The 11,345-nt window shown below is 37.2% G+C and overlaps 2 protein-coding genes across 2 annotated transcripts; one reads left to right on the forward strand and one right to left on the reverse strand.

Moving 5' to 3' along the window:
* Positions 1-912: 912 nt before the first annotated feature.
* LOC149231947 (histone H4-like) lies at positions 913-1,224 on the forward strand. The gene has a single exon (XM_089381795.1). The coding sequence runs from the start codon at positions 913-915 to the stop codon at positions 1,222-1,224; it is 312 nt and encodes a 103-aa protein (XP_089237921.1).
* A 9,564-nt stretch (positions 1,225-10,788) lies between these two features.
* LOC149231948 (histone H4-like) lies at positions 10,789-11,100 on the reverse strand. The gene has a single exon (XM_089381797.1). It carries the CDS (start codon positions 11,098-11,100, stop codon positions 10,789-10,791), a length of 312 nt encoding a protein of 103 aa, XP_089237923.1.
* Positions 11,101-11,345: the final 245 nt, after the last annotated feature.

An 11,345-nucleotide genomic window follows, 5' to 3' on the forward strand; every position in this document is an offset into this window, starting at 1 on the left:
ATAGTAAATATGGAGCGAGTGACCAGTGCTTTTGTGGACCAGAACCAAAAATTAGAAACCAATGTGGACTATAAAACACATTACGAGACCAGAAGGGACCAAAATCTAAAACATTACATATTAAAATCACCAATTTCTCTATTACCCTATTACCCAAGGAGAGATGGAAATTTCCCAAAAATCATATGGAGGAACTTCCTAGATATCATACTACACAAACCAGAACAAAACAATTAAAGAGAAGAGAAGAGAACATCCCAACTTGCTAAAATATGAAAACATGCAGCCCCGACATCTGATGTAGAGCATGACAAAGGAAAAGGAGCGGCCAGATAAGGATTTCTCCTCCCACCACCTTTGATCTCGTAGTAGCATCACCGTTCACAGGAAAACCCCATGCATGTAGAGAAGAAGTATAGTTAAGAATGATGTGAGGTAAGAAAACTATTTACAAACTGTAGAAACGCCAGAGAAAAACTAGTGTGATGCTTGGCACACTTATTAAGAAAAACATTTCTGTTGTGATAAAGACCTCCATTAATGCGAACTTCTCGAGATGTTCAGAGTAATCCCAACACGCGCAATAAAACTGCCCATTGCTACTAAAAACGGATGAAAACACAACTAAAGAAAAGTGGAGCCTCCACTATGGTCCACAGGAGTAGTCTACGGAGGCAGTAGAATGGCCCCTTTTCCGGCACCGGCCGGAAAATCGTCCGGCTCCGGCTGCCGGAAATCTCTCCCTCTTCCGCCACCATCTCTCCGCCCGTTCTCCGCCACCCTCCCGGTCCGCCCTGACATTTCCCTGACATTCCTGCCTGACATTCCTGACATTCCTGAGCTGTAATTCCCTCGCGAAGTAATCCATAGACTACTCCATTGTGGTTGGGAGCAGAGCAGGAGAAAGGAAGGATGTCTGGCCGTGGAAAGGGAGGAAAGGGTTTGGGAAAGGGAGGTGCCAAGAGGCACAGGAAAGTTCTGAGAGATAATATTCAGGGCATCACCAAGCCTGCCATCAGGCGTCTCGCCAGGAGAGGAGGCGTCAAGCGTATCAGCGGGCTCATCTATGAAGAGACCAGAGGCGTCTTGAAGATCTTCTTGGAGAATGTGATCAGAGATGCCGTGACATACACAGAGCACGCCAGGAGAAAGACTGTGACAGCCATGGATGTTGTCTACTCCCTCAAGAGGCAGGGCCGAACCCTTTACGGCTTCGGAGGCTGAACATTATTTTCTTGGCCGTTGATCACTTATTCATGGTGTCTATTGACACCACCGTCTACTGTTGAGAGATTGTAACCTGACTGGCGAATATTTAATGTACTGCTTCCCTTGAAAGTTTGCATGCGCAATTGCAGGTTTCTTGAATCGTTTGTGTTATTTACTTTAATTTAGCATTCCTGTGAAGTGTGGTGGTTTCTAGGGTTTTTAGGTTTTTTTTCTCCATTTGTCCGTTTGAACATCCAGCATCTTCTATTTCCATCTTGAATTGAAGCACTCGGAGCCACAGATGTTGCCCCTGCTCAGATGTAGAGCAGATTCTCTGTTATTGCTTTCTTTACTTATGATGATAGGCTGTGTCAGGATTTTAATGGAAGATGGGTTTCAACAGTGGACAAAGTGAAGAAAATATGTCATAAGACGTGATTTATGTGGCGCTCTGGCAATTGTTGGCTTTTCTGCATACTTAATATTCTGGTATGTTTCGCAATGTATGCGCACAACCATGGCCTTTACTCGTTGCATGATCTGGAAGTGTGGGCCTGAATGAGGAATCAAAGAAGTGTGGAGAAAATAAGAGGCCATCAAGATTGTCGAATGGCCAGAGGAATTTGCAGTCAGTGAACCGAACAGGGTATTTACATATTTAACTAGTTTTATAATTTAATTTTAGGATGCTATAATGGTACATCAAATAAAATAAACTATTAAATAAAAAATAATAATAAAGTATAATGTTGATTTAATTAAAAATTTAACCAAAAGTAAAAGTAACTAACAATATTTTGAATAATAAATGGATAGATGATTAAATAAAAAATAATAATAAAATATAACCAAAAGTAACCAGTAATATTTTTAATAATAAATTGTTTTAATTCCATTCATGATGTTAAATAGTTTTGTCTATATATATGTATTATTTTATAAAATTGTGTTAACCACGTAGATTGATCTTCCAACCATATTAAGATCTCAATTTGCCAAAAATATATATAGGTATTTTTGGTGGCTTACTTATAGAGTAATGTGTTTGGTAATAGTTAAAAAAATTGTAGGTAAGTTTTTAGTTTGATGATGTGGTGGGTGAATTCATCCCCTTTTTTCCAGGCTTGTAAAGATGGGTTTGTTTTGTTTTGTTTTGAATTTTTGGAGGGCTTTGTTCATAGGGTTATCATTTGCTTATATAGTGATGTTTTTGTTTTGTTTTTTGTTTTTGTAATTTGTTTTTTGTTTTCTTACTTCTCCTTGTATGATTAATATTAGTAATCCATTGTTCAATATTTTTATTAAAGTTTGAGAAGGCTTACTATTTTTAGATATCACAAGTTTTAATTGATGAATTACATTTTGGATTTTTGAATGGATAGTTGAATGAGAAGTCTTATTAGCTTTTTTGGCTTGTTGGGTTTAATTTGACCTTGGGGTTGTAATCTCCCACTTATGTTGCTCTTTGGTGTTGTATATTATTAGACATGTTTTTCCTCTTGATTTTAACATAATTGAACAAGAATAGAGGTTTGATTATAGAAGTAAAATAATAGAATCCAAATGACAACTATGAGAAGTATATAGTGTTAATGCCACATTGCTAATCCATGCAATCTCACCTCTATGTTGACATTAGAAGCCAATCAAAATACATGCAATTATATGATAATAACTAGAAGGATTTTTAGTTACTTAGGTTGTGGTGACTTCTATGTGCCAAGGTGAATAATTGGAGAGGGTCCTTGTGATAGTTGCTTTGGGAGCATCCAACATGTGGTTTTTGTTGGAGGGTGTCTAATTTGCCATGTGGCTTTTTGTATTTTCATGCTTTGTAGTATTAACACCAAATTGTCCCCCCTTAGTGTACTTGCATAATGACTCTTTCATTAGTGCTCTCTAGAGTTGGCTTTTGGGGATGATAGATTGTTATTTTATTGATTTGTTTGTAACTAGTTGCTTACAATAACTCCAAAATTCTCACGGGTATTTGGCCAAGTTGCCCTTCACTTAGATTTTGAGTTATTTAACTTTGTTGGACTTGTTGACCCTCTTTCTTCCTTTGTATGCCACATCCTATGATTGATGATTTAGCAAATGCTTGCATGCTTATGCAATAATGGGTGTTGCCATGCCACCCTCTTTATTTAATGTGTTAATTTTTGTAAGGTGGTGGGCATGACACCTAAGCCCACCATTTGCCTTGATTAACATCCCCATAAGGGAATTTTATAATTTCATATTTAAATTTAGTTTATATATATATATAAAGCTTAGATTTATATCTATGGAGGATGAATTGGTTGATTTTTAGGACACTCTTAAGGGTGTGCCAATTTGGTCTCCCCCTCGGTAATGCAACCATCTTGTTTGATATGGGTGAAACTAATGATGTATGGATGCCAATTTAGTTGATGATGGTTAAAGGTATCCTCAGTGCACAAAACAATGATGGTTTAGATGATAATTCTATGACTCCATCTTAGTTTGATGATGATTTTTGTCAAATTTAAGTTCATGACAAAGATAAGGGCTTCTTGGAAATACAATTTGTTTTTGTAATAGCCTCTTATCCACCCATTTCTCCTTGACTTTGCTATCCATGCAATCAACTTTGGATGTGGGTCACTCTCTTGGCAACTTTTTCTTTGACTTCTTATTGATCTTTCTTTATAGTTGACTTATAGTGATTGATGATTTGGTTTCAATTTCATGCTAGGATTATTGGGATTTGTGAACGAAGGTTGTATAAACTCTTGGGACAACCTTTCCAAGCTTTAATGCATAATGATATTAATCCTTGTTAGCTATGGCATAGAAGATATATACACCTTCATTATAGAGCTTTGCTAGCTTTGAAGAAGATTGTTTTAGTGTACTAGATTTGTAGATGGGTCATAAAGGTGTGTAAGGGATGTGCTCTTGGAAATAATGTTAAGAAACTCTTCCCAAGCAATGAACATAGGTCTAAAGAGATTATGGATCTAGTCCACTTTGATGTGTGTAGTCCTATGCCCATGAAATCTCTTGGAGGGACTCTTTACTATGTATCTTTTATCGATGACTTCTCTCACAAGACTTGGATCTATCTTATGAAGTCAAAAATTGAAGTTTTCAGAAAGTTCTAGGAATTCAAAGTCGAAGGGGAGAACCCAATAGTGAAGAGGATTAAGACTTTGAGATCAAATAATGGAGGAGAGTACACCTTCAAGGAATTCATTTCTTTCTATAAGGAATCTAAAATTAAGAAGGTATTGATAGTTCTCTATAATTTAGTGGTTGAGAGAAAGAACAAATTTATTGAAGAATCTATGAAGGCAATGATACATGATCAAGATGTACCAATGTTCTTGTGGGGAGAAGCAACCATTAGGGGACTTTTGAGGTCTAAAATGGGCCTCTTAAGGGAATTATAAAATAATAGTGGAAATAATAAAATAAGATTAGATTACATCATCAAATTTGAGAGGGAAAAAAGAATTTTTATTTTTTATTTTTTATTTATTTTTAATTTTTTAATTTTTTTATAACTTGTATTTTCAACTTATTTTTATATGGGTTTACTCAAATTTTGAGCGGAAACACTCTTTGGATCTAAAATTTGATTCCCCATTGTGGTGCAGGTAAATTCTTAGTGTGGACACAATTTCTCTAGCTCAAGAGAGCGGTTCTAGCCATAAACAAACAATCTACGGAAAATCTTCTTAAGTTAGAATCAATTAAGAGGACCTACCTCTTCGAACACTATTCTTCTTGGTGATAATTTTGTTTCTTCACTCCAACTATCTCCCATTTTCCTCCTTCGAATATTTGAAACAAGCAAACAACAACAACAAAAAACGTGATAGCATATAATATTGTATTCAACTTATTTAATAGGTTAAGGAACATTAAGTCATAAAGATGTAAAATGACACTTCATGTAGGAAATCAATCGATAGTTGCATTTATATAAATAAGAAAGAGATTACAACCGGTGCCTTGACATTGTTGGTCTCTTCTGACGTATTCGGGTTCCCACACTTCTGTTAGCACTTCATGGATAGCCCCAACCATGGAAGTTTTAAGGCCTTTTTCCTTCTAGTCTTAAACCAAACCAAAATCACACTATTCTCCCTCAAACATACACTAGAAAGCTACAAGTTACAGATGACTTGTTGGTTATGCAAACTTGCTCCAAAACTCCAACTAGTTTTTGCTTAGGAAAAATAGAGGTTTATATAGCTTGAATGGATGGGAGATGGTTTCTTTTATCATGGGAGAAGGTCTTATCTCTTAATGTTGTTCCATCTTAATAGGGGAAAGGAGCCCACACTGATGTCCTCGGCTCTATCGGCCTAACCATCTACACACTTTCGTTATGAAGCTTTTAGACATGGAATTTTCTACTCTTTATTTAAAAAACCTTCCAAAAGAGGATTGGCGCGACTGGAAAAGGGCTCAATCGATCCAAACGACGCGAGGTCTAGTTGTAACCTCTATAAATCGGCGCGAAGAGAAAACTGGTCAGTAGCGCCGGTCTTGTAAACTAGGATAGAAGAAAGATTCTTAGGAAATGGTGTAAAGGGGAATTATTTTGCTCATGCAGAGGGACATACTGGGAGTTTCTTCATGATGAGAAAGCACGTCGGGTACACTGTAGAGGTCTTCCAGGATCGTAGATGGGGAAGTACAGGGACAATGACAAAACGTTGTGTAACAGATGCCCCCTAAAGCGTGAAGGCCGAATTAGAGTGAGGTGAAATGATATACAAGTGGAAGCAGGGAATTGGAGTCTGTCATCAGTAAACCTGCAAGCAAGCATAGATACATATACATCACTGAAAACTTTGAATAATGATACATGAATCGTGGTATGGACGCAACCATCTAGTAGAAATGATCATAACGAAACAAAGGTATGGTTGCAGCCATCCAATAATGAGAAAAATCACATATAACAACTCATGGTATGGTCGCAGCCATCCATCTGAAAGAGACATGTATATCAACATGACCATGTCACACCGGCTCGCAACCTGGACTTGTGTAATCTTAGCCCAGGGTCTTGCGCTCTAAACAACCTGATCAAAGTACAAATCCTAACATGTGAATGAATGTGTCAAAGTTAAACATGCTAAGAAGTCGCTTGATTGCCGATCAATAATGTGAACCGTTAACAAGCGCGAGAGAAACCACTAATAATGACAATGGCTCTCAAGGTACTAGCAACACAGTTCATGGAATGTGAATAAAGAAACTGATGTCGAACACTCGTGAAATCACTCGATCAAAAACCAATGATGTGAAATTGTCATCGAGTGCGAAGAACTTGCCATTAGGGCATGCAAGCTCTAAGGCACTGGAAGGGAGTCTCTTGGTCAGCGTCTTAGATGATGAGCTGAAGTCGACAGGAAGCGACCATGTTGAAGGAGTGCCATGATGTATCCCACATCATCGACACGAGACATAGGGATGCGAATGATTTCGGAGGATACAGAGAATCAGGAATAAGTGTAACTGCAAAAGCACTGACTCTTGAACATATCGACGATACGATTCCGGAGTTTGGCAGCTGTTGGATCCATAGGATCGGTGGTCATGATGACGTGGCAGAGATCAAATGGAAAGCAAAAATGAGCGGCCCAACCCAGGAAGGTCAAATGAAAAGGAGGATATCCCAACCCGACACGAAGCAGAAAATGTCATGTTCAAGAATGCGCTGCCGGCACAACTGATAGAATTTCCAAATTTTCCTCTACCATTTTTGGCAGGTACTCCAATTATTTTTTATCGCAAGCTTGAAGGGGATAGCATATTCTTGCACTGTAAGTTCATCCTTTAGACGAATCCGACTTAGTAAGTTTAATGAGCCCTATGAAGGAGAAGCTCACGTTTGCCATGGCGTAAATCCAATGTCATTTAATGTTTTAACGAGTTCGACAAAGGGGTAACTCGGTATCTTTTTCATGTTTAGAGAGTTTGAAAAAGACATGGAAAAGAAAACTCCACATGGTCCCTTTTTGTACATTTGTGTCTCTCGGGCTCGAAAAGGTAGAAAACAATACTTGAGAGAACTGCTTGACCATTTCAGTCAAGGAGTACCTTTTTTGTAAATAGTGCATCCCAGTGCGAAAAAGGGGTAAACGTATATTGAGTGCACAACGTTTCACAGTCTTTAACGAGTTCAAAATGACAAGAGATCAACAATATTTTCGTGTTTAAAGAGTCGGAAAGTCCCCTAATGGTTGCTTCTCCCCACAAGAACATTGGTACATCTTGATCATGTATCATTGCCTTCATAGATTCTTCAATAAATTTGTTCTTTCTCTCAACCACTAAATTATAGAGAACTATCAATACCTTCTTAATTTTAGATTCCTTATAGAAAGAAATGAATTCCTTGAAGGTGTACTCTCCTCCATTATTTGATCTCAAAGTCTTAATCCTCTTCACTATTGGGTTCTCCCCTTTGACTTTGAATTCCTAGAACTTTCTGAAAACTTCAATTTTGACTTCATAAGATAGATCCAAGTCTTGTGAGAGAAGTCATTAATAAAAGATACATAGTAAAGAGTCCCTCCAAGAGATTTCATGGGCATAGGACTACACACATCAAAGTGGACTAGATCCATAATCTCTTTAGACCTATGTTCATTGCTTGGGAAGAGTTTCTTAACATTATTTCCAAGAGCACATCCCTTACACACCTTTATGACCCATCTACAAATCTAGTACACTAAAACAATCTTCTTCAAAGCTAGCAAAGCTCTATAATGAAGGTGTATATATCTTCTATGCCATAGCTAACAAGGATTAATATCATTATGCATTAAAGCTTGGAAAGGTTGTCCCAAGAGTTTATACAACCTTCGTTCACAAATCCCAATAATCCTAGCATGAAATTGAAACCAAATCATCAATCACTATAAGTCAACTATAAAGAAAGATCAATAAGAAGTCAAAGAAAAAGTTGCCAAGAGAGTGACCCACATCCAAAGTTGATTGCATGGATAGCAAAGTCAAGGAGAAATGGGTGGATAAGAGGCTATTACAAAAACAAATTGTATTTCCAAGAAGCCCTTATCTTTGTCATGAACTTAAATTTGACAAAAATCATCATCAAACTAAGATGGAGTCATAGAATTATCATCTAAACCATCATTGTTTTGTGCACTGAGGATACCTTTAACCATCATCAACTAAATTGGCATCCATACATCATTAGTTTCACCCATATCAAACAAGATGGTTGCATTACCGAGGGGGAGACCAAATTGGCACACCCTTAAGAGTGTCCTAAAAATCAACCAATTCATCCTCCATAGATATAAATCTAAGCTTTATATATATATATAAACTAAATTTAAATATGAAATTATAAAATTCCCTTATGGGGATGTTAATCAAGGCAAATGGTGGGCTTAGGTGTCATGCCCACCACCTTACAAAAATTAACACATTAAATAAAGAGGGTGGCATGGCAACACCCATTATTGCATAAGCATGCAAGCATTTGCTAAATCATCAATCATAGGATGTGGCATACAAAGGAAGAAAGAGGGTCAACAAGTCCAACAAAGTTAAATAACTCAAAATCTAAGTGAAGGGCAACTTGGCCAAATACCCGTGAGAATTTTGGAGTTATTGTAAGCAACTAGTTACAAACAAATCAATAAAATAACAATCTATCATCCCCGAAAGCCAACTCTAGAGAGCACTAATGAAAGAGTCATTATGCAAGTACACTAAGGGGGGACAATTTGGTGTTAATACTACAAAGCATGAAAATACAAAAAGCCACATGGCAAATTAGACACCCTCCAACAAAAACCACATGTTGGATGCTCCCAAAGCAACTATCACAAGGACCCTCTCCAATTATTCACCTTGGCACATAGAAGTCACCACAACCTAAGTAACTAAAAATCCTTCTAGTTATTATCATATAATTGCATGTATTTTGATTGGCTTCTAATGTCAACATAGAGGTGAGATTGCATGGATTAGCAATGTGGCATTAACACTATATACTTCTCATAGTTGTCATTTGGATTCTATTATTTTACTTCTATAATCAAACCTCTATTCTTGTTCAATTATGTTAAAATCAAGAGGAAAAACATGTCTAATAATATACAACACCAAAGAGCAACATAAGTGGGAGATTACAACCCCAAGGTCAAATTAAACCCAACAAGCCAAAAAAGCTAATAAGACTTCTCATTCAACTATCCATTCAAAAATCCAAAATGTAATTCATCAATTAAAACTTGTGATATCTAAAAATAGTAAGCCTTCTCAAACTTTAATAAAAATATTGAACAATGGATTACTAATATTAATCATACAAGGAGAAGTAAGAAAACAAAAAACAAATTACAAAAACAAAAAACAAAACAAAAACATCACTATATAAGCAAATGATAACCCTATGAACAAAGCCCTCCAAAAATTCAAAACAAAACAAAACAAACCCATCTTTACAAGCCTGGAAAAAAGGGGATGAATTCACCCACCACATCATCAAACTAAAAACTTACCTACAATTTTTTTAACTATTACCAAACACATTACTCTATAAGTAAGCCACCAAAAATACCTATATATATTTTTGGCAAATTGAGATCTTAATAGGGTTGGAAGATCAATCTACGTGGTTAACACAATTTTATAAAATAATACATATATATAGACAAAACTATTTAACATCATGAATGGAATTAAAACAATTTATTATTAAAAATATTACTGGTTACTTTTGGTTATATTTTATTATTATTTTTTATTTAATCATCTATCCATTTATTATTCAAAATATTGTTAGTTACTTTTACTTTTGGTTAAATTTTCAATTAAATCAACATTATACTTTATTATTATTTTTTATTTAATAGTTTATTTTATTTCATTTACCATTATAGCATCTTCTAAAATTAAATTATAAAACTAGTTAAATATGTAAATACCCTGTTCGGTTCACTGACTGCAAATTCCTCTGGCCATTCGACAATCTTGATGGCCTCTTATTTTCTCCACACTTCTTTGATTCCTCATTCAGGCCCACACTTCCAGATCATGCAACGAGTAAAGGCCATGGTTGTGCGCATACATTGCGAAACATACCAGAATATTAAGTATGCAGAAAAGCCAACAATTGCCAGAGCGCCACATAAATCACGTCTTATGACATATTTTCTTCACTTTGTCCACTATTGAAACCCATCTTCCATTAAAATCCTGACACAGCCTATCATCATAAGTAAAGAAAGCAATAACAGAGAATCTGCTCTACATCTGAGCAGGGGCAACATCTGCGGCTCCGAGTGCTTCAATTCAAGATGGAAATAGAAGATGCTGGATGTTCAAACGGACAAATGGAGAAAAAAAACCTAAAAACCCTAGAAACCACCACACTTCACAGGAATGCTAAATTAAAGTAAATAACACAAACGATTCAAGAAACCTGCAATTGCGCATGCAAACTTTCAAGGGAAGCAGTACATTAAATATTCGCCAGTCAGGTTACAATCTCTCAACAGTAGACGGTGGTGTCAATAGACACCATGAATAAGTGATCAACGGCCAAGAAAATAATGTTCAGCCTCCGAAGCCGTAAAGGGTTCGGCCCTGCCTCTTGAGGGAGTAGACAACATCCATGGCGGTGACAGTCTTTCTCCTGGCGTGCTCTGTGTATGTTACCGCATCTCTAATAACATTCTCCAGGAAGATCTTCAAGACGCCTCTGGTCTCTTCGTAGATGAGCCCGCTGATACGCTTAACACCTCCTCTCCTAGCGAGACGCCTGATAGCAGGCTTGGTGATACCCTGAATATTATCTCTCAGCACTTTTCTGTGCCTCTTGGCACCCCCCTTTCCCAAACCCTTTCCTCCCTTTCCGCGGCCAGACATCCTTCCTGTCTTCTGCTCTGCTCTCAACCACAATGGAGTAGTCTATGGATTACTTCGCGAGGTAATTACAGCTAAGGAATGTCAGGAATGTCAGGCAGGAATGTCAGGGAAATGTCAGGGCGGACCGGGAGGGTGGCGGAGAACGGGCGGAGAGATGGTGGCGGAAGAGGGAGAGATTTCCGGCAGCCGGAGCCGGAGATTTTCCGGCCGGTGCCGGAAAAGAGGCCATTCTACTGCCTCCGTAG

Source organism: Pinus tabuliformis, chromosome J (assembly GCF_031772625.1).
Source record: "Pinus tabuliformis cultivar Carrire ecotype Pingquan chromosome J, CPIR1, whole genome shotgun sequence".
In the NCBI taxonomy this organism is placed as follows: Eukaryota; Viridiplantae; Streptophyta; class Pinopsida; order Pinales; family Pinaceae; genus Pinus; species Pinus tabuliformis.

What these genes read in the sequence shown, in the direction of transcription:
- LOC149231948 (XM_089381797.1), bottom strand. Translation starts at nt 11,100, where the DNA reads ATGTCTGGCCGCGGAAAGGGAGGAAAGGGTTTGGGAAAGGGGGGTGCC.
- LOC149231947 (XM_089381795.1), top strand. Translation starts at nt 913, where the DNA reads ATGTCTGGCCGTGGAAAGGGAGGAAAGGGTTTGGGAAAGGGAGGTGCC.